At 35.2% G+C, this 24,526-nt stretch overlaps 2 protein-coding genes across 4 annotated transcripts in view; both read left to right on the top strand.

Moving 5' to 3' along the window:
• The window catches only part of LOC122083781 (lateral signaling target protein 2 homolog), a 19,726-nt gene extending 19,053 nt beyond the window's left edge, over positions 1 to 673 (top strand). Inside the window, exon 2 of one of the 2 annotated variants that reach the window (XM_042651673.1) lies at positions 658 to 673. The gene's annotated coding sequence lies outside the window, so the exon portion shown is untranslated. Of the gene's footprint in view, positions 1 to 653 lie in introns of both variants that reach the window. The other variant, XM_042651672.1, reaches the window with a different exon arrangement.
• Positions 674 to 3,578: 2,905 nt separating this feature from the next.
• On the top strand, positions 3,579 to 19,215 carry LOC122084546 (probable protein S-acyltransferase 4). Of its 2 annotated transcripts, XM_042652858.1 has the most exons (6): positions 3,589 to 4,079; positions 5,976 to 6,167; positions 8,080 to 8,388; positions 9,818 to 10,045; positions 15,236 to 15,714; positions 18,880 to 19,215. In XM_042652858.1, exons 1-5 carry the CDS (start codon positions 3,984 to 3,986, stop codon positions 15,710 to 15,712), a joined length of 1,302 nt encoding a protein of 433 aa, XP_042508792.1. In that variant the 5' UTR covers positions 3,589 to 3,983; the 3' UTR covers positions 15,713 to 15,714; positions 18,880 to 19,215. The 2 variants fall into 2 exon arrangements, with proteins under 2 accessions (XP_042508793.1, XP_042508792.1); XM_042652859.1 differs by lacking the exon at positions 9,818 to 10,045 and having other exon boundaries at positions 3,579 to 4,079.
• The last annotated feature ends 5,311 nt before the right edge of the window (positions 19,216 to 24,526 follow it).

The following is a 24,526-nucleotide window of genomic DNA, read 5'->3' as shown; positions in this document are numbered from 1 at the left end:
TGCCATTATAAGGAGATGTTGTTGGACGGGCAACTAAAAAGCATGATTTGTATCAAGATCTTAGAATCTGTCCTTGCACTCTTCCCATTTCTTCTCTCTATCTCTGTTTTGGGTTTTTTGCAGTTTGAAGTTGGATTATTTTGTAAATTCTCAATTTTTTTATAATACCAATATCAATCAAACCATCAATCAATCCAAGGAATGGAGACTCCAGAGTAGACGAAGTTGATTCAAAGATTGTGGATCAAGCAAAAGAGTATTAATCTGCTTGGATATATAACTGACCTGCTTTAATTTAGGTGTTTCTTCATCATGTTCATGTAGATTTCCTTGTTTTTCCTCCATTGTTCTTGTTGTTTTCTCATTAAAAAATATTTTAAAAAAAAAATGAAAAAAGCTAAGAAGCATAGAATATTATGGAGATGGATTTTGATAGTGATTATTGAAGGAGACTGAGGTTGGTGTTTTTATTCATAGTTTTTCTTTTTCATAAGGTAAATGATTGATGAACTTTGCCATTATGTTTCTTTCTTTATTTTATAAACTAAACATAATCATTTAAACCAATTGTAGATTCTTTCTGCAACTTAGAAAGGCAGACTATTGAAAAGTGAATCGACTTCGTTTTTACAACTTAGACAGGTTCCTCTCTCTCTCTCTCTCTCTCTCTCTCTTTCTCTCCATGACCTCAATTGCAACCATCCCTTGTAGAGAAGGATCACCACCACCCCTGGTCCAGTGCTCTCTCTTTGATCTTTCCCGGTTGGGGTTAACCTCCGATTTCACTCCCTACCTTTTCAGCACCATAGATTAAAATATTCTAATATAAACAACAATTGTTTAATTGAAATCTCTTGATATTTTAATTTATTATTATTATTTTTCAATTCTCTTCGCTCCCTACTTAGTTTGTCAAAGGATGTTTGTATTTTTATAAACATAAGAAAGTATATGCCTCTATATACTAAACTGAAAATTACAAGTTTTCATTATAAATAAGTTATGTTTTAGAGAATGCAACTCATGCTCTGTTTTACGTTATTACTTTCTTAGTTATTACTTTCTTATAAACATTTGAGCTTGATGTTAAAATTTAGAGGATCATCTATACCTGAAATTCATTTATTATTTATTGTTGACATGGAGACAATAAGCCTTACAAAAAAACAAAAAAAAGACATGGAGATAATCCTCCTGAGCAAAATTTAGAGAAGTTTTTCTTGAAATTTGGATGATTTGTTCTCTTTTGATGGCTAATATTTTTTCGGTCCTGCTATCCTATGTGTATATTATGTTCAGTTTCAACTTTTATTTGACTTATTTGTGATTCAAGAAAGTAATTTTTCTTTAATCAAGAAAAAAAAAAAGTGAAAAAAAATGCATTATTGATAGATGAATTGAGGATAACATTTATTATATTATTATTTTGAGCTGAGCACCTCTCTCTCTCTCTCAAACTCTATCTCACTTTCAAATCTTCTCACCCTCAACATATGGTTACATGTGCATTTGCACGTGTAATTTTTACTAGTATATATATATATATATAAGCATCTTATATGTCAAGTCGATAGCTAGTATTGGACAGTGAAATAATATATTTAAAGAAGAGAGAGAAGAAAAACCCACATATTCAATAGGATGAGAGGGATGAGAGGAAAGTGTTGAATCTTGGATATATATATATATATATATATATATATATATATTTGTGATAACTAATTAATGATTTTAAAGGAAAATGATCTACCTATCAATAAAATTTTGACCCCAAATGGTGCCATGTCGTGTATATTCAGTTCATTCTGAAAAGTTTTGCTCATATACTTGTCATACGGTTGCTAAATTTAATTTTTGATAAGATCCTATCGAGGGCCCATAAGCCACTAGGGTTGATGTCCCAATTCAAGGAAGAGCGACCCTAGGTGAGGTGAGGTGAGGTGAGGTGAGGTGGGGTGGGGTGAGGTGAGGTGGGGTGGGAGAATAACAAGAAGATGTTGTACATCTGATGAGGACAATCACCACGCCAATAAGTGTCTCTCCATGATAGACTAGAAGAAAAGCCCAAATAAGACTGCAGATTATGCATGACTCATGTGCTCTGTTGAATTTGTATCCATTTTTGTCAAAACTTACATAATGTGTCTTACAAGTTAAAGATTTTTCTTGAAAATTCATTAAAATACAAAAGTGATGTAATATTCCTTTTAGGAGTAAGATGGCATGTTCATACAGTTTGTAGGGTATAATTTTCTGGATATGTAAAGTCGCTGGCTCACATATCAAGTTTTAATTAAATATAAATAATATGTAACAAAATAAAACATTAAAATCCACTAAGAAATAGATTTTTTTTTGAAAAATATTTGAAGAAGAGAAATGTCAATTCTCATGGATAGGGAATATTATTAAAATTGATTCTGAATTTTGACACTAAGGGTGGTCCTTGCCCTATCTTTCTGCTGTTGGAGTTCCAGCATCAATCCTCATGTCATGCAATTTAGTGGACCTATTTAGGAAGCTCTCCCAATTAAGCCATTCAAAAAACCTTTAGCCTTTGTATGAAAAAATTAATAAAAAATAAATCAATTTAAATTGGTATTGGGAGAGGGTTATTATTAAAAAAAAAAAGTGACGGAGGTTGGGGGGGGGGTGGAGAAGTTTGTCTGAGTAAGTGAGATAAAGGAATAAATCAATGAGTATTACGTAAGAGAATGATGAGGTTATTTCATGTGAGAAGAAAAGTCGTAAAAAAGGTGTAACCTAAAAAACATGATTTTTTCTACAATAATGAATCGGCAAGAGAACGCTATCTTCTCATGCAGGTACACACTAGTTGGTGCAGCCAATGGGAGGGCATGTGCGAACGTCTTCAATGTGGGGTAATGCTATCGTCTCACACCCACTGACTGCTATGTCTAGGCATAGGTACATGCCAGGTGTGAACCCACTATCAAATCGATAACAAAACCATTAAAGGAAACTAAAATAACCAAAACCAAATCAAACTGAAACTGAACCTTTCATTCTTGGTTTTGCTTCGGATTCACCTCGAGTGAAAAAAACCAATTGACAACTTTAATGCTAGCATACACTCCCTTGACAGCTCAAAGAACCTTTTCGTATAAGTTTTTTTCTCTAGCAGTTTTCCAAGGCATTGCATGGTTTAAAGTCATTGATCTTGGATCGGTTGTATCGGTCATTCTAAATACCTGATCAATCCCATGTAACGGTATGAAAAGGGGAAAAATCACCTGATGAGGCCGATCAGGCTGTTCCGTATCGGTTCAAGAACAATTTTAGTCAATCCTGGGACGATTCGGATGAACCGATACCATACACGATTGGAGATTTTAAAACATTTGAGGCCTTGTTCGTGGAGATGTTGTTCGTGGCCTCGTGGGGATAAAATTTAAAATTCATACCTTGACGTCTCAGATATACAAACAAATAATCTAATAAAAGAGAATGATCAATAAATTAATAAGAATTAAAAAAAAAAAAAAAAAAGTTTTTCTCCCGCTAAAAGGTCGCGGGAAATTGAAAAATCCAGCGAGGATTTCGTTAGAATACACGAGGGAGGACAGTGGATAGACAGGTGAAGGTAGTTTCTAAGAGAGAGAGAAAAGAGGGAGCAAGAATTTTTGTTGGGTTGGCTGTATTAGAGAGAGAAAAGGTAGGAGAGAGAAAGACGTGAAGGGGACGTTCCTGGTGAGATTGATCCGTTTGAGAAGGATGAGCAGGGGCAGCTGGTTTTGATCCAAAGAGACAACATTGAGAGACAGAACCTCCTTCCCCTGCTTCATCCCTCCCACCATTTCCTGTTATTAAGAAATTACAACCCAACAAAAAAAAAAAAAAAAAAAAAAAAAAGTTGAAAATAACAAAGGATTTGATTTTTTTCTCATATGGGTAGACAAGAAAAGGAAGGAAATCTCTTCTGTGAAAGGCGGTAAACTGCAGAAGTTGATAAAGAAAATCTGATGAGTTCATATACAAATCCGCAGTGGGGTGATTCTGTTAAAGAAATGGCCCCTTCTAAACCCAGAAGGCTCTATCATGTATGGAAGGGAAGCAATGTGAGTTTTTCTTACCCTATTCATCTGGTTTTGATTTTTTTTTGTCGGAAATTTTGCTTGTTTTGTCTTTAAATGAATTGGAATTTTATCGTATGGGTCGTAGGGTGGATGGTTTGGAAATGGAGCATTGTGGGTCTTCCAATTTTTATTTCATTTCTTCAATAATAGATTTCATCTTGGGTGGGGATTTATTGATTAAAATGCGTTTCTTTGATCATGACATGAATTTGGGTTATTCTTTTTTCTTTTCTTAACAGAATGTCAATGCAAGGGGAACCTTGTGCCTCTGAATTGATTATGGCTTTATGCATATTATCTTGATCTTATGTATTGATCATTGTTAGTAGCTTATTTGACACGAGATTTTATTTTCTGTACTTTTTCCATAAGGACATAGAATTTGGCATAATAATTATTTTCAATTATTTCCTTTATGAATGATGTTCATAGATTAATTCTCAATTTTCATGTGCTTGTTTGATGATTTTCCAATCAATTTGTTGGATGTACAAATTAACCAATTAGACTTTCTATTTTATTTTATTTTATTTTTTCCTTGTTTAATTTTGAACATACTTCCTTACTCCGAGAGTTGACATTACTAATGTCTTGGGTTCGATACTGAGTGAAAGAAATCTAAATTTCTCAAGCCGTAACTTAAAAGCTAGAAAGTCTTCTTGTAGAAATGAGCCCATTGCATTGTTTTTCAACCCTGTAGATAGAATCATTGTATTTGAACTAAATGGCTTGAGAGATTTCTACTTTGCATCTTAGATGCCATAGATAGCTGGTAACATAAATGTTATACTGTGACTTTTAGTTTTTAGTGTAAAAATAAGGGATGACTTGTCGTACAGGGAGAACAGAAAACAAAAGAAGGAAAGAAAGGAATGATGTGAGGTTTGCTATGAGAGTCCCTTGGTCTGCTGGAATGTGGGTTCTTGCAAAGTGATGTTTTTGTATGGTAATTTGGCCATGTCCAATAAAGCACTTCTCTTCTCCCAAAAAAAAAAAAAAAAAAAACCAGAAAGAAGGGAAGGAAGAAGAAGAAAAGAGCTGAAAAAGGACAAGGGAAAATGTGGTGGAACGATTAGTTTTCTTTTTCACTATGAGCTTGAAGGTTTTATCTGGAGTCTGTGCTCCTATCTCAGTTAGCGTAGGCTGAGGGTGTATGAATGATGATTTGATAATTATGACTGTAAAATGTGTTGGGAGTCATCTGAAAACTCTTCACGTTGGATTTAGGGGATTATCTTGACTACATGGCCTACCAGATACAAGGTTGTCTCCTTTTATTTTGAACGGTCCCTGTTCCTCAACCAGAATTTATTTTTTAAAATATTTTTTCCAAGTATTATGCGGTTGTATGAAAATATTGGTCGACTTGAAGGTTAATGCCTGACTAGATAGTGAGTGACATGGGAATATTATGTCCCAAAGTTTTAGGGCCAGCAGACATTGCTACGTATCAGAGAAACTGCAACAATTGAAAGGCTTCCAGTTGAGTCACAGCTGGATGCCTGCTACCCATATGGAAAAAGTATCCCCTTTCAGTTCCTTCCCTCATCTTCATCATTGTGGGGAGAGGGGTGTGAGGAAGGTAGGGGTTATGACTCATTTTCATTCGTTTGGGAAGCTTACCATCTTTTCTGGCAGGAAGGCATTAAAAGTTTAAAATTTTGTCACGAGTTTAAAATTTTTTTTGAACTTGAAAATTTTGAAGGTATTACTTTTGTTGATTGGACAATTCAAATGTTTAAACGGTTTACACCTTTTGGGTGTTAAAATTTTAGCCGACAATAGTCATTGATAGTTTGTTATTCTTTGGTTCCACATGGTACATTACCCTGCTGTTATGCGTGTTAATGAAAAAAAATCTCATTTTTGTGTTTTCAGAAATTTTTCTGTGGTGGGAGAATGATATTTGGCCCTGATGTTGCATCACTATTTTTATCAACATTCCTAATAGGAGCTCCTGCAATAACATTTTGTATCAAAGTGTTTACGAAGGTCCAAAATGCTCAAGAACTTTCTGATCGACTGCTTTGGTATCCAGTGCTGGCCGTCGGATTGCTTGTGACCTTTTTGGTTAGTAACTTACCTATTTTATTGCTGTTATGGTTGCTGTTCATAACCATTAACCTGCTTATTATAGTTTTAGCCTGATCTCTCATTGTGGTGCCCTGTGAAAACTTCATACTTCAAAATCAACTGTCCATTGATGTACATTCTCATAGATTTATCTTATCCAATTGATTTTGCCCCTCTTGAATTGGAAGTAGTCCACAAGTCTGCATAATCAGGTATACATTATGTGAACAGTAGCTTTTTTGAGGGTAGTAAAGAATGGAATGCATGTCAATGTCATAGATGTTCAAAATATGGCTACTTGGATAACTAGTGCCACTATTAAAAAAGAAGAAAGGCAGGGTCAAGTGATGCAGTTTATTAGGCCATTTTAAGTTCAAATGGCAGAATATCATTAAGGTAGTTTGAGTTGTTGAGATATCCGAATTTTCACAAGACTTTTGGCATACAGACTATCAATTGAACAGCAATAATGGTATTGAAGATTAGTCTACAGTATATTTATTTCCTCTGTTCTTTTTATGTCAGAAAACTTATTTGGAAACTGAAATGGTGAAAAAGAATAAAGAACATATTACTGCATGATTCCTGGAAACCGTTTAAATTATTCACCCTAAAAGTTGCATAGAACCATAAAAAAAAATTTACTAAACAGAGTTGATATAGAACTATAACAAACTGAGACAGTATCAAGAAATTAGGAATATATTTGCTTAAGAAACACAACTATGAAAATGGTAGCAAGTTTCATACGCTGATATTTAGATTTGAAATTAATGGAAACAGATCGTGAGAATTGGAAGCAATAGGCTAGGTTTATTGAGCTAGCCAGAAAATATAGGCCAACAATTAGTTGTGGCAGGTTTTGAAAATAATATTTTGGAGTCGGCAACAGGAAAATCAAATGGTTAGAGCACAATGATATGGCGAGGATAAAGACATTATAAATAATGCAGCTTTCAAATTCAAGAACTATAACTGGAGTTTGAACTTCATATTTAATTCCAAAGTCAATAAAAGAAGATGTAATAGTAGAGGAATTCTGAAATAAAAGATATTAGGGAAAGAATAGGATATCAGGTACTGTTATGGGATTGTTAATAGTGACACTGGCCATATATGTGGGCAGAAAACTTTTTAAAAACATTTTATATAGGATGAATTGCCTCAAAAATAGAAACTTTATTACTCTATTTTCTAACTTTGTGATCCATAACAAAAACTTACTATGTAGAACCCAAATTTCAATTTTGTCAACTCACTACATTGTTCTCCATGTAAAGATATAGAAACTAAATTAGAACTTTCTATTGATTTATTTCTAGAATAGGATTCTTGTCACAGCATTTTACCCCTGTAACATGGCCATTACTTTCCCAAAAATTCTCCGATTTACAAGAGATTGGTCATGTTGGAAAGTTCACTGAATAAGTTTTCAAACTTAACCTAAATGACGTCCATTCAAAAACCAAAAACTGACCCAAAGATAGGTGACAGAAACAGACCCAACTAATGGCTCAATGGGCAGCGACCCAAGGAGAGTTGAACTCATGACATCTTAATTGTGAGCTGTTTTTCTATTGTTGCTAGAAGAAGGGCTTGGACCTTCGACCTTGTGGTTAACAGCATGCTCTAACCAACTGAGCTACACCAATAATAATAATAATAATAATAATAATAATAATAATAATAATATTCATGATAAATTAATCAAAATAGAAATCTGTCGAGTAATATGTTACAATTGCAATTCAATTTTAGCTGGCATGTTGTGGGTGAGTGCATATGTAGGTCAGTTTTTACTTTTTCCTATCTTTAATGACTTTCTGGTAGACCAAATTCTTTACATGTAAGCAATGGGGTCTAGTTTATGGAGTCTTTATTAAATCTTGCTTTTTGGTGAATAATGCAGGATTTGATGTTTCTCTTCTTGACATCTGGTAGAGATCCAGGTATAGTCCCTAGGAGTTCAAGACCTCCTGAACCAGATGAAGCATTTGAAGGTTGTCCCCCATCCATGGAATGGGTCAACGGGAGAAACCCTCATATGAGATTGCCTAGAACGAAAGATGTAATCGTCAATGGTCATGTGATAAAAGTGAAGTACTGTGACACTTGCTTGCTTTATCGTCCACCTCGAGCTTCTCATTGCTCAATCTGTAACAACTGTGTTCAGAGGTTTGATCACCATTGTCCGTGGGTGGGTCAGTGCATTGGACTTGTAAGTTAATCCTGCATGCTATTGTGTGAGTATTAAAACACTAGTTAGGAAAACACAGTGTTTGCGCTGCCATTTGATATTTGTATGTACTGATATTGCATTGCAAGGACTGCTAAGAATTCAAGAATTTACAGTCTCCTGTTAGTAATTTTGAACCACCCAAAAGTCAATCCAGTCTGATGACTAAAGTTGATGAGCTAAATCCTTTTCGAACATTTTTGCATATTTTTTTAGCATATAAAAATATACAACTGATATGGTGGCCAAAGGTTGGGCTTTGGCTAGGAAATTCCTAGGTCAGAGCCAATTGCTTCGCAGTGGTAGTCTAGTTTGTGAGTACGTGCATCAATTGCATGGTAGAGATCTGGCTATAAGTAGTGACTTCAAATGTTCAATATGATATCACCCATGATTCCCTATATTTCTTAGAGCATTTGGAAGCTACATGAAAACTAGATAACTAGATAAATCTATTTTGTTTTATGGCATTTGGAATGAATCGTTATGCATTGTTGTGCAAAATGAATGGACAGAAGGGATTCGGTTGAGACATAATCCATTCAAAAAAAATTATCCTAGATTTGGCTGCAGGCATGGTGTACCACCTTTACCTACTGTAACATCTTCCATTGAATCATAAGTTACAAGGAGTTGAAGACAACCGAAGTTAAAAAAAGGCCAATAGGACTTCCGGAGAAATTTATTTTATCTTATTTGTTTTGTTCTTGTGCCATTAAGCATATTCTTCTGGAGAAAAACGAGGATGGTGCGACTGATCAATTAGATATGATGGCTAAATGATCTTTGTGTGACCCACTTAGGAAGAGGTTCCTGTGCTGCTCCTCATTGTGCCACATGGACATGGACAGATGTGGCTATTCTGGCCGTTGGATACAGAGGACATTGTCTTGATTGGCTAACTGCCAAATTTCAAAGCTTAATTCATTCAAATACTCTCCTGTGTATTAGCATGCATCCCAATGTATGTCCATGCATGCCTACACTACTTTGACTACTGTGTAGTCCCCCATAATCCTGATTTTTTAAAGCGCTATTTTTCCACTCGGCAAACTCCGTTTGACACAAATTTGATATGTGAGCAGGGACCTTGAGGTCTAACTGTCCACAAAATCTGGTCAAACTGAGCTGTAAGTATCAGAAATTTGGGTCAACCAGGAAGGCCTTCCTAGATGGGCTGTGCAGGAAACAACCCCTTGATAATTTTTGTTTTCAGTTTTGACCTTGGGAATCCCTGAAGTAGGACTATTGAGTAGCTATTTCTGCCCCTTACTTTCAAAATATGTTTGAAACTTCCTATATAAATCCGTATTATGCTTCATGAATAATCAAACCTTGGATTCCTATGCAGATTGCTCTTCGGCTTGTCTTTTCTGGAAACTAACAGAACTCTCTGTTGACCTGTTTGCAGCGCAACTATCGTTTCTTCTTCTTATTTATATCTTCATCAACCTTCTTGTGCCTATATGTATTCACATTTTCTTGGGTAAACATTCTTCGAGAGAGGCACAACAACTCCCTGTGGAAGACCATGTCAAGAGAAATCACATGCGTGACTCTCATAGTGTACTGTTTTATTGCCGTTTGGTTTGTTGGGGGGCTAACAATTTTCCATTTCTATCTGATTTGTACAAACCAGGTAATCCTCTTACTTCAGAAGTTTGTTCTGAAAATTTAAAAATATAACTGTTACAACCACTTATCCCAAAAGATCGAGCTGTTAAATAAGGGCCACGACAATGTATATCAACACACAACACTACCCAGCATGTGCACCCCCCCCCCCCCCCAACACACACACAAACAAGATCTACACATGGCAGCAAGGGTAACAACACGTACAGGTCACAACAACACATACCACAAACCCCACACACTTACCATGGATCAGACACCACCCCAACCTCCTGGCTCTGATACAATGTCACAACTTCTTACGGCTTATCCCAAAAGCACAAGTTGTTAAGGGAGGGCCACAACACTGTGTATTGAAACACAACAATAACCTAGTAAAGAAAAGTAAAATACAGTGGTTCTGGAAACTGTGGACTTTGGGGACAATTTAAATTAGTCAGTCATTGAGAAACTCATCTATCAAAAAAAAACTCTTAAGTTGGTGATAAAATCATCCTGCACTTTTTTTAATTAGTTCAAGAGCATGGACATAGTACTTGTGCCCAAAACCAAGTCAACTCAGATGCTTCAATCCTATCTTTAAATTTCACTGTGGTCATTCTTATTCTACTCATACTTGTGACTATGTTGACAGTCAACTTTAGGATTAGTCCTCATTTGTTGGTTTGGATTGAGGGACAAGCCTATACAAATCTAATTGAATTTCCCTTAGCACAACTGGATTGAGTTGACAACTTGGCATATTGTCTAAATACAAATTAATGAACATGCCAATTATCATAGTCTTACTCCTGCTAAACCATCATATGTTTAGGAAAGTTTCTGAAGTATATAAAAATGAGGAGCCTTTGGATAATATAAGTCCTGAAACATTTGAGTTTATGACAGATGAAGGTCGAATGGCCAAACCTATAGAAAAAAAGGGTGGAATGGCAAAAGTGCATGGAGTAAGTTGTGTTGGTGATTTGATGGTAAAAAGAGTGGAGAAAGGTATGGTTGTGGCTTCTGGTACGGAGGCTGTAAAGAATGTAAAGGAGAAACCACGAATGGTTTGAAGGAGTCTACCTTTGGAGAAGAGTCTATTGATCCATACAGCAATTGCACAAATCCTTGATGAAAAAGACAATTATTTGATAGAGATATTCATGCTAGGAGTATATGATCCTGGACAATCATATAAATGGGCTTATTTTACAATGGATAAGCTTTAGGTTAAATTTTATACATGTTAAGCTTTTGTTAAAGGGGTTTCCATTGTACTAAGCAACTCTAAGGGGCCTACATTAAGGCTGGAGTTAGGAATACAATATTCACTTTATTAATTAGTTAAGTTGGAATCATAGTCCTAGTGTCTACTTATGATCGTATTTGGAGTCCTAGAATTATCAGGAAATCTGGTTGGGATTTACTTTTGAGTTTATGCTATGGTTTTAGAGTTGTAGTTTGAGTAGGAGTGTCCAATTCTAGTCTGTTTTTGCTATCCGAGTAGTAGTTTGGATTCCAAGTCAGTCTAGGAATGTTGGAGACTCAGTTTATGGATTCTATATATGGTTTTACTGACCTATGGGCTGACCCACGAATAAACGAGTAATAAATTTGCAGTTTCGTTCAACATTTTCCTGTGTGGATTCATGGTGTGTTTGGATTCCAGCAGTGCTAAGGTGGATTTCTTAGTGGAAGGGTGTATTCCCTTCAGAGGGTAGGTGGATTCCTGCCTTTTTCTACCTCTAGTTTCTAATTTTTACAGTTCAATTTTTCAGGTTATTTTTCTACTCTTTTCTGAAACCAGTGGCACCTCTGTTTTCCATCAAGTTCAAACTAGCCTTTTGTGTTTTTGGCTTCCAGAATTCTATATAGATCTGCTTTAAATGTGATACAAAAGTCTCTGGTTGTTAGTTCTCTTAATTTCTGATCTAACCACGTAAGATATACCTTACATTCGAGTTCTAGTACTGCTACTCTGTTCCCCTAGTAGCACTAAGAATTGTCTGCACATACCATATATATTCTCTGTTTTCTCAGATATTTTGTAGACGTATTCTCTAGCAGAGCAACTCAACTTGATCTCTGGGCTGTTTTGACTGCTCTGTTTCAAGTTACAAAATTTCCCTTAAAACTATTTAATATTCTCTGTTCTGATGATCCTGAGTTTCTGCCAGCCTCTCTCTAGCTCTAATTAGGGGGTGTTACTGCATTAGTGTAACCCTTTAAATAATTGCTTCATTGTAAAATAGAAAATACTTTCTAAAAATAATAAACTATCTTATTTGACACAACACTTTTAAAAGCTTCAACTTAACTCAACTCAGCCTTATCCCAACTAAATGTGGTCGGCTATATGGATTTTTTTTCTCCAAGCAATATTCAAAACCATACCTGTTACTGGTCCTAAGAGATACATCTCTTTCGTCACCACTTATCCTATAATAATTTTAGGCCTACCCTTAAATCTTTTGGCACCTCCAATCCGAATCAAATCACCCCCCTATAGGAGCATTCAAAGACCTCTATTGCCTATGTCCGTGCCACCTCTAACAATTAGCTCGCAACCATAATTTATTGGAGCTACTCCAAAATCTATTTTTATTTATTTATTTTATGATTGAACCTAGGTTACTAACCTAAAATTTTCACTTGGCGGTATCTTTGTATCACCACCCCACTTTAGTTATATTGTACTAAACTAACACACCATATATTCTGTTTTTGTTCTACTTAACTTAAAACCTTTTGATTCCAAGGTTGATCTTCATAATTCGAACTTTGTATTTATTTTGTTTCATTCACCAAAACAAATCATCTGCAAAGAGCATACACCAAGGGATTTGATCTTGAATATCTATAGTCAGTTCATCTATGATTAGCACAAACAAATATGGGCTTTGAGCTAATCCTTGATGTAATCCAAATGTGATTGGGAATTCACTACCCTGCCCTCCCAACAGTTGTTATACTAGGCACTATACCATTATAATATCGTTAACTATGTCTATATATTTACTCAAAATTCTTTTCTTCTTTAGTACTTGTCAAATTAACTCTCTAGGGGCTCTATCATAAGCTTTTTCTAAGTCAAGAAAGACCATTTAGATATTTACACTCTCTAAATATTTCAATTAGTTTTCTAAACAAATAAATAGCTTCCGTGGTTGATCTTCCGGGCATAAAAGTAAATTGGTTATATCAAATATTAGGTTCTTGTCTTAGGTGAGTTTCAATTACTCTGTCCCATAATTTCAGATTATCACTCGTAAGTTTTATTCTTCTATAGTTATTGTAGCTTTTAATATTACTTTTATTTTTATATAAATCAAAACCACAATGCTTCTCCTCCATTCATCTGGTATTTTTCTTGCGCTAATAATCTTATGAAACAAATTAGTTAGCCAAGTTACTCCATTAATTCCCAAACTCTTCCACACCTCTACTTGAATACCATCTAGACCTACTGCTTTACCTATTTTCATCTTCTCTAAAGCTTCCTTTACTTCAAACACCCTAATTTTATGTATATATCTAATATTTTTGGTTTCTTGATGGTTAGTACAACCTTCTAAGACACTATTACTTGTATTGTTTTCATTTTGTAGTTTGTAGAAATAGTTTTCCATCCCTCGTTAATCTCCTCATCACTTATTGATACATTATCATCTTCACTTTGATGCATTTGATATGGTTGAAATTTCTACTCTTCCTTTGACTTATTTTAGCAAATTTATAGATATCTTTTTCCCATCTTTTGTGCTTAAATTGTTATAGAGATCCTCATGTTTATTAATTTTTTCTTTCCCTATTATATTCTTAAAATGTGAACTAATTTTTAAGAATCCCATAAAACTCCAAATCCATATAAGCCCAAGGCAAAAAAGCCCACATACGATTAATTATAAAAAGGTCATGGCAATGCAGAACTAATTACATTAATAAATGTAATTTCTTAGGTTGGAATCAGATGCCATGCTGGTGATACAAAGCCATATTGCTGACTGGATGATCTTCGTAGTTCTTAGTAGAGGATCAATCTCATGCTTTCTGAGTTGGATGTAAACAGATTTATGTTTTTGTGCCAAGACACACTATCCCAATTGCTCATAAGTTAGCCAATAGGGCACTACTATGTTCGGTGGTTTCTATGTTTTAGGGGAACTATCTGAGTGGTTCCAGAACTTCTGGCTTTCTGATTATGATCTTTTTGTGACGTCTCTGTTTTGCTCTATTATGTATCAGCTTGAGTTTTTGCCAAAAAATAAATGCAAAATTAATTTCAACTGGCCAACTACTGATCTACCCAACTGAAAACAAAATTTTTTTAACCACACGACGCTTATATAGTTCTCAAAGACTTGCCTAGGTCATTCTTAGACAACAAGGTGAGCTGGATGCCTCAGGAGATTGTTTTCCTTAATTGTCAAGGTGCCTGGACTAGACCCAAGTTGAAAAAGCAGAAAGAAGGGGAGAATAGGAAGACATACTTGGAATCAAGGCTGCTGGCCATGTCTTGGGTCGCTTTGGTGCGGTGACATCTATGCTGTTTATTTAACCTTAACCAATGAAGAAAGTTCCAGACATTAAACATTCCTTGCCTGGGTTCCGTTGGCCAGAAACTTTGAAAGCCTGTTGCAACTTGTAGAAAGTGTGACTTCAGATAGATTTCTTCTTTCTTCGACTTTTGGCTCTTGGATTTTCATAATTTATTCTCTACCTTTGAAATGATCATCTCTGTCATTGGACCCCAGATACAATCTGATGACTCTTGCTCTGAAGCACACCTTTTTAACATGCATCCAGGTGTTAGGATCCTATCAAAGTACTTCCCCACCCAACAAAAAAGGGTAAGGAGTCCTTTTTCTTTTTTAGGGGGGTAGGTTAATCATTGCAGGCCAAAAAGTAAAAATTGATTTTGAAATAAACTCTCTTTTTCCCAATTGGCACTATCACTATTCAGCTTATGGTTCAAGGCAGAAAGTGTTTCTTGTTCCAGAAGTCCTTAACTACTCATCTTAGTATGCATGTTCAAATATCTGCAGGCTTATGCTTATACGAGAAAGCTCATATTCAAATATCTGCAGACTTATGCTTATACGAGAAAGCTCATTTCCAGAATAGAGGCACTGTTGAAATTTGATGCCTATCTGCATTGAGCTTTGATTAAAATACTGTTTACCCAATTCTCCTAATCCTTGCTTTTCTGCAGACAACTTATGAAAACTTTCGCTACCGCTATGATAAGAAGGAGAATCCATACAATAAAGGAATGATAAGGAACATTAGAGAACTCTTTTTTTCGAGGATCCCACCTTCAATGAATAATTTCCGAGCTTGGGTGATGGAAGAGGACATTGAAGGCAGGTCTGTGGGTTCAAGTATTGCCGGAGGTATTATGAGTTCAAAAGAGAAAATTGACTTAGAAATGGGTAGTAAACTAGCGGAGGATGGGGGCGCTCCTGTGCCTGATCTTTTGCAAAATCTGGATTACAGTGGTATTGAAGATAACTTGAAGAATAAGGGTTCAAGTGGAGGTATTGTTTTCGATCCATTTTTCTTTCCTATTGATCATGAACAAAGAGAATCAACGCAGAGCTCCACTGTTGGAGATGAGACTCACACAGATGAAAAGACCGATGAAGGAAGTTGTTCCCATGAAGCAACAACACCAATTCTTCATGGATAGAGGTAATTCAATTCCCTTCTGGGTTTGCACGAGTCTTTCTTTTGTTCAGGCTATTCTTGATTTCTTTTCTGGTAAGTTCCTTGAAATAGGTTCCATGAATATGTGTATATATTTTCTTCAAAAAGAATAATGGTGCTTATAAAATGTTTTAGGGCTTCAGTTGCATGTCTTGGTGAAAAATAAGATGAACCATGATTATATAGAAGGGCTTCTGGCCTTTGTTTTTGTACTGTACCAATGATACCGGATGTTAAATCTTGGCTTCTCCCCCTGAGTTACTATTAAAAAAGTAAGGTCTGGAAATATTTGTGGTTCTTATAGAAACTGGAATCTCCATATAAGAACTTGCATTTAAAAATGGAAGAACTCTGAACCTCTGATGAATTTAAAATCTATGCCATTACACCCTCCATTTATTAGATCAAACTTGTTAGAGGCTATGTTGTTTCTACTGTTGTCTATATTGTATGTTCCTGTCTCACGACAAACTTAATCAAACTACCAAGGAACACATGCTAATTATAAATTCATAATACGTGAACCTAAAACTGGTTTCTATCCCTGAAAAATATTAACAACCTTATTTGGTTGAATTTTCAGATATGAAATAAAATTATTCTTTTATCATTCTATTTTATGATACATGAAAAGAGGGAAAGTATATATGATCTTTCTATTTTATGATAAATGAAAAGAGGGAAAGAATATTTCTAGTTTGGCTCCCCTTGTTTCCAAGTAAAACCATAAAATCCATGTAAAACGAAAATTTCCCAATAAAATTGGTACTAAAAAACAAGAATTTACTTGAATTTTTCTTTTACGCAATTTTATACTCTAATACTTCATGCTACTGTTATTTTCATTATTTTAAAGAATATTAGGTATAAAATGGAACTGGGTCATCTATTTCATTAGAAGTTGCTTCACTTGTTTTCTAAAATGATGAAAGCAAAAAAAAAAAAAAAAAAAAAAAAAAAAAAAAAAAAAAAAAAAAATCTGAGTATTAATATGTTATTGAATGATTACAGTTTGATGATTCAAAGAAAATATCCCTGTAATGGCCTATTATAATTTTGTTTCAGAGATGGAAAGAAAGTGGGAGAAACAATGAAAGAAGTTACAAACTTTATAATCGAAATTAATATATTTTGTAAAAAATTAGAAAAAATAATCACATGCAGAATTGCATGTGACAATGGAAATGAAATAAGAATGCAATACAATACACACACACACACACACACACACACACGGAGACCCAATTTCTGGGGGGGAGAGAAAAAAAGAAGAAATAACTAAAATCTAAATAAGTTTGACCCTTTAGACTTCTAGTCCCTCTTATAAGTCATTACATTGCATGCATTGAAGTTCTTGGTCGCAAACAAATAGCCAAGGTCAAAATCGTAGGTTCATCTGATTTTGATTTGTGGGTAAGGGTGAGGAGTGAGGAGCAGATAGATATTTTATTGAGATCCATTACTGAGTAAGAGTAGGAGAAACAGAGAGGCAGTCTGTGGAGAGATAGAAGGGGACGTAGTTGATCGTTATTTAAGATTCCTAAGAAACTGAAAAACATGGTGGCGTTTTGTTTGGGAAAAGAATATCAGAAAATAAAAAATATAATACTGTTTGGTGGTTAGAAATTTGGAAAGATTGTTGTGGGAATAGTATCACTACCTCTATCGAAGATCCTTGCTACTCTAGTTAACTTATATTAGACTTTTCCCTTGGTGAAAAGTTGATTTTCTTATAAGAATTAAACAAGACACTTATTTTTTTTCTCTCAGTCATTCATATGAAACCCCACATGGGATGGCACTAAGCATGAAAAATTAAATAGAAAATCTTGACAAATCATTGATGCTTCAAGGCACTCTCCCATGGCTAACATCAGGCTAGCAGTTTTGATTTATAAAAAATCATTACCTTCCGGTAATTTATACCATCAAAGTTTCCTCATAAAAATTTATGTGTCACGACAATTCATGATATGCTGAATGTCTCTATCACCTCCTTTTGAGATACGCCATGGGTTTAGAAACCACATTACAATCTGTAGAGATATCCCTTCAATAGACATTTGCTGCAATAATGGGAAATTCCAGCTCAATATATCCCAGGATCAATGAAATTACCTAATGTATCTCTTTGTTGGTTGTATTCCCTTTTGTTGAGTTCTGCCTCGTTTTTCTGGTTGTACATTATTCTTTAACTCAATGAAATATTACCCATCAAAAAAAAAAAAAAGAAGCCGCAGGTCATCATGAGGCTGTGCTAGATGTCGCACCCACATCTCTGTGCTTGTTTTTAATATACTCCCTCCATTCTGTTAATATAGTCCTCTTTTCCATTTTTGGCTGTTGTAACTATTGTCCATCTCACCAATAAGTAATGTGTTTTTTTAAAGTTTATTATCTTGACATTTTGCATGAATTAGCACATTAGTTCATTGAATAGCTTGAAGAGAGGTTAGATAAGTAGTGGAAAGGCAATGCTGGAAAATGAGGGAATATGTAGTGCTACAACTACTCTTTAACCTTTGGGAGTTGTCTAAGGGGATGGTAATTGAGGGACATAGGGAGAATATGATTTACTATTACCATATTGAGCTTCCAGGCTCAAGGTTTCCAGTATCTCTTATTTCAGGTTGATGCTAACATTACTTGGGATTAGAAGGCTATAAGAGAACAATAGCTTTAGGCCTAATTGATCATTTGGATTTGCATTTAATATATTTTTTTCCATGTATCTTCTGAAAAATTGGAACTCCGAAATTAGAACTGTTACTACCAAAACTACAGACTTGCACCAACACCACTCACGCTGTGAGCCTGCGAATCTATTCAGTTGACCTGATTGGTGAGCCTAGTCAGTATTCGTTCATTATTTGTCGACGGAAGAATAAGACTCAAATCTGAATGGTTGATAGGGGTTGGTGCATTAAGGTTGAAAAGTCTATCCCATATCTTTAGTATGACATATAAGTTAAACTCCCCTGTTTAGAAGACAATCTGATTAAATTAGTAACCCTATTGTTATTTACCCACATTTTTACCAATTAATCAGAATTTTTTCATACTTCTTAGTGATCATTCTTGTGTTTTTAACAATTAATGTCATTTAAATTTTTTTTTTATTTAATGTCATTTAAATTTTTTTTTTCACAGGTTGTCTACGAAATATCTTCATTAACTCAGGCTGATCCTGACGTGGATGTTCCATATCTTTACAGTTCTTTGGATGGTATGTATTCAGTGGCTTGACATAGCTCTGAGTTCTGCAAATGTAGAGGTTGAATGTAGGCTCAGTGATGTTATTGAAATTGAGGGGGGAAATGGGAAAAGACAATAATCAAATTGTTCTGTTCACTTTAATGTTTAAAGTCCAATTCTTATGACTGGAAGTGTAAAATAATGCAGTAACCATCAAAAGGCCAAAGGTGCCGTCTGTAAGTAAAACAGGCATAGGTTGTTTCTTTTCCACATATTTGGGACCAGTTTGTATTTTTTGCTTCTTCCTTTTTACCTTTGTTCCCCTTTTATGTTCTATTTGGTAGAATACCTATAGTTTTAATGATCAGTTTAAGGATGGGTAACAGAACAATTTTGGAAAGACTGATGATCAGATATGTTAATATATGTTTGATACATTATGAGATGTTCAAGCAGAGGGGAAACCAAGAATAAAAATTTCATTGTTAACTAATTTCAGCTCTAAAATGTGCAGATAAGCACAGATCATTTCTGTAACATATGGAAGAGACGAGAAAGATCTTAATTAACATGTGTAAATAAATTTTGGGTAAGCAGTAAATACTTCTCTCTAACACTGAAATTACATGGGTTGTTTGTATCTGTTGCAAGTCAGTTCTGAATTCAATACTAGGTAAAGATTGAGTTTTTAATAGATACTCTGCTATAATTAATCCAAGTTCATGGAAATCAGTATCTTCTGAACATTACCATGTTCTAGCTCAAAATGAAGGTCTACTCACTGTTTTTATTTTTCTGGTTCATACATGTATATTATTAAGATGCAACTTCAAAACTGTATCTCCTTGGAGGTTCATCAGAACTTTAACTAACTAAATCCATCCAAAACTATTCACCTCTAAATGGACAGTTCACTACCCTCGTCTGGGTCTTTGGAATTCCTCTTTTCCTTTGGATCTTCTTAAGCTTGTATATCAGTTTCTACCCCAACCACACCCAACGCCTCCACCACCCCCCCCCCAAAAAAAAAAAAAACCTGGGGATTTTTTATCCGACTCTGCATTGGCCAAACCAGGTGGCTCAGCCAGTTTTACATTGAACTGGCTTCCTCTGGCTGGGGACTGGGTCGAAGGTCAAACCAAAAGAGGGCTTGGTTACTTTTTAAAAATAACTGATTTGGACATTTTACGGCTCATACATAGGCCATATCATCGATGCTATGTTCGGTAGCCAAGAGAAGAAAAGCAAAAAGAATCTAGAAAAGAAAAGAAAAGAAAAAAAAAAATGAAATTATGAGAAAATAAAAAGAGTATATGTTTAGTAACCAAGAGAAGAAAAGAAAAGAAAAGAAAAAATTCAAAAAATTTTGAATTTAAGGAGAGAGATAGACATAAAGAAAATCATTGTGTAATCATTCATTTTTTGTCTTATTATGTTTTCATATTTTCTCATGTTCCCTTGGGTGAAGACATATCAAGTGCAAAGAAAAATTCTTAACTTAAGAAAAAAGTACAAAAAATTTAGTTTTTTCTTTTCTTTACTTCTCTTCTCTTGGCTACCAAACACAGCCCGAGTGGACATGAACAGTGATTAGATTCTTGACTTAAAAAATGGGCCAAGTGAACCAGCCATCTGGGCCAGCAGTCGGATTTCCCAAACTGTGCATGGTCAGACCGTCCAGCATCCTGAGTTAACTAATCAGCCGGCCAAACCAGCCAGTCCTTTGGCCGGTAGACAGCTTCAACCCCTAAAGGTCGATTTTTGAGTTGGAAAAAGACTATATATAAACCACCCCGGCTGCCTAGACCAACCCATCGAAATAAAATTTAATTCTAGATATGGGGGTCTTTTTTTGGTAGAATTCTGGAAATGGTTTTCAAGTTCCATATATATATATATATATGTGTGTGTGTGTGTGTGTGTGTGTGTGTGTGTGTGTGTGTGTGTGTGTGAGGAAGTTTTTGTTGCCCAAGATAGAATGAGGATTTCTTCATCCACTATGATGTGATCATATGATTGGATTTCTTAGTGATTGAGTTTCATTATTAACTCTTGCCCTATTATATTATGTGAAGTCGAAAATGTCTTCTTAAGTTCAATCTAAAAACCAAATGTTGTGGCTTAAGATGCTCTCTAATCATCATGAGACGTGGGTGAATGGAAATTCGGTGCATACTTCTTGAGTTTATATTTTCACAATGTTTTCTATTAATCGTGGGTGTGCATTTGCTTTACACTTCACACGATACTCTGCTGGCATAGGAGCAAGCACATGCCAATGCATGGGCCACGACAACATAGTCTTTCTACTCCTTATTGTGTTTGAGCGTTTCTTGCACCAGCAAGATAGCGTTCTTTATCCCTAATAATAATAGGCCAGGGATAGCCGGTAAGCTCAATCACTATTAGTTAAAATGTGTTTAAAACGCGGTTGCTTTTTTTACCATTTAAAACACGTTTTCCTGTATGCTATTATACAATACGGCAAAAGAATCCGTTTTAAACGGCTGTTTTAAACGCGTATCCATTTTTTAAGGACAAAATAGGAATTTTATTAAAAAAATTAATTTAAAAAAAAAAAAAAAAAAAAAAAAAAAAAAAAAAAAAAAAAAAACCTATTAGTAAAAGTGAAGAGTGAAGACAATATGGTACTTGGTTTTTGGTTTTTAACTTTCCTACTATCTATAGAAAAAAAAATCTCATCTTCTTATAGCCTATTGAGTAAAGAGAAGTTAAAGCTAGCAACATCTCATTTTCTTGTAGCCCATTGGGATATTTTATCTTGGGACTCCCATAGCTTTTGGAACATTAGATGTATATATACAGGTAATAATCTCTTAAATTGCATGAGTATACTACCGTTTTTTTGGTTTTGTTTTTTTAAAAACTACACGTTTAATACTCGTACCATTCGTTTTCGTCCATTTTCCGTTCCCTTTTTTTTGACATTTTTTTGACCGTACTGTTCATCGTTTTTATTTGTTTAAAACCCGTATCGTACGTTTCTATTTTTTTGCCGTTCTCGTTTTAATTAACAGTGAGCTCAATTATGATTGGAAAAATTATGAAGAGGAAATTACACTCCCCTCCCCTGAACTATGGCTTAATATCAAGTTCTCCCTACATACTTTCATATATACCACTCCCCTCCCCTTTAGTTTGAAGATTCTATCAGATGTACCATTTCTATTAGATATCCCTGTTAAGTGATGACATCATCACTCAAGCAGATAATTTTCTTTCAAAATTACCCTTTTGTGGTGGAAGCAGTTTCTCATTTCTTCTTTTTTTTTTTTTCCTTCTCTGTGTTGTGTACATCCCTACCTGCAGCGTCCGATCATAAGCCAGAGGTATATATTTTTCTAGGCAAAATTTCTAACAAATCTTTTGATCTTCTTCATCAACACAACAGATCCTTTGATCTTCTTCTTGTTCTTGTCCCCCTTCCCACATTGCAAGTTGTTACCCAACACCCCAAACAAAGAGTATTAACACAAGAAGAGGATGAGAAGTAGCAGGCAAGAAATAGAGCAAAAGAGAGAACAAAGATAAGCTTTTGAAAATTGATGGGTAACCCTTTATATATCAAAAGATTGAACTCTCTCCAAAAAATGACGTAGATCGACTATAGTTTAGGAACTTGAACTATTTATACTCATTGATGGAAAAATTATTTTTATTCCTATAAATGACAAAGATTCAAAAGGAATGAAACATTTTGTTTGGAACGAGCAACAAAGGGTAGAAGAGGATTGGACTGCATCTATTTTAGGTGTTGAGACTGGTTTCAAAGGAAGAAGCTTGTGGTGGTGGTGGTGGTGGCGGCAACGGCAGCGGCAGTGGCAGTGGAGGAGGAATAGAAGAGGGTGTAAAGAAAAAGGGATAGGCAGAGCTGTGCGAGATGGTCAGGCAGCCCTATCTTATTTTCAAACACACTCTCTACATCTCCCTCTTCAATTTTATTCATCTTCAAATTAACTTGAGATTTCAGGCAACAAAAATTATAGTTCATAACCCTATTTAATGCAACCAATAACCAACCAAATTTTGAATCGAGCAACAAAATAAAAACCTTTGAAATTACCCTTGGCAGTAAACTCAAATCCAGCCCCAGTTGCGGCTATGATCTCACAACAAAAAGTGATTTTGGGGACAAGCACCTACGGTTTGGGTACCTTAAGGTTTGGAGAAGAAGCAGATTTTTACTCAAACATGTACTCAATTGATGGATCATGGGTGACGGCTACTGACCGTCAAAATCCTGATCTCTCTTTGTGAATAGAAAATTTGAAGCTTCCTTTCTTTCTTTCTTTCTTTTGATGTTTTTATTTAATTTTCTAGAGATTTTTATGTTTCTGTGTAAAATAATTCCATGATTTTTTGTTTTGGTCTTAACTATTTTTCCACGGATTTGTCTGAAGCAAACCTAAAACTCACCCCATGGAAACCCTTTGCAGTATATCACAGTCGTGATGCCGCTGCAATAGCTTCCAATATCCCCATATAGGAGATTGAGACAACATCCAACTCTTTCGTCCCTTTAACAAGTTTTGAACAGAGGAAGAAAAAGGGGAAAGGACGGCTGGGACGAGGCACTCCATCAACAATCAACAATCCAAGAGAAATGCTTCCAACTGTAATAAATCAAACCAGAATTCTGATGAAAAAAAGAGAAAGAAGGAAGAGAATATAGGTATATTGTTAGAAGGGTAACCTAGTATTATAGGACGATTGATAGAATCTTCAAACTAGAGGGGAGGGGAGTGGTATATATGAAAGTATGTGGGAAAACTTGATATTAAGCCATAGTTCAGGGGAGGGGAGTGTAATTTCTTCAATTATGAATATGATGGCTTTTGGGACAATATATACAAGGGGGGCAAGTTTTGTCCCATTTCATTTTCATTTTCATGTTTTTTCTATTCATCCTATCAAGGGTCATAGGCCACTAGGTGCCCAAGAGGCCCGGCTACATATCACAAATACCTTTAGACGCATGAACTTTTGTCTAAATAATAATTAGGGAAAAAGAAGTCTAAAAGACAGTATGGCGGTCCAAACATAAAAGGAGCAAAATGACCACCCCTCCTATAAGGCAAAATTTCTACCTTTATCTATAGTTTTACATGCACTCTCATTGGCCCATATGTGTAGTAGGCCTATCAAGGAACCCACTTCCTATTAATTTATTGGATAGGAAATCCCGGTCTACTCATGTGGTCTCTTGCGTCAGCACAGGGTCCAATGAAAACATGTATAAGGATATTACCATGGATGAAATTTTTTATTTCATACGAATGGGGTGATTTTCATGCCCTCCTGTGTCGGGGCGTAGGAGCCGCGCAGTGATATAACGGTTTTTTTCCCTAATTTCAAAATATCTACAGACATTGAAAAAGAATCTGCTGAACGGGTGGCCATATGCCATGTGCCACTTGGCATTATCTCAACCAGAAAGTTTGAAATACTTAAAGACATATACTGCAAAATGATTACCTGACACTTGTCAAATTTCTATCAACGCATACAGATTTCCTTGGATGAGATTCTATCACCATCGGCCAATTGCAAAGTTCTCTCCTTATCCCTCCCTTTCTCTTCA

Source organism: Macadamia integrifolia, chromosome 7 (genome assembly GCF_013358625.1).
Source record: "Macadamia integrifolia cultivar HAES 741 chromosome 7, SCU_Mint_v3, whole genome shotgun sequence".
NCBI lineage: Eukaryota > Viridiplantae > Streptophyta > Magnoliopsida > Proteales > Proteaceae > Macadamia > Macadamia integrifolia.
The sequence above is the reverse complement of the archived record's forward strand: the minus strand, read 5'-3'. Positions and strand labels throughout refer to the sequence as shown.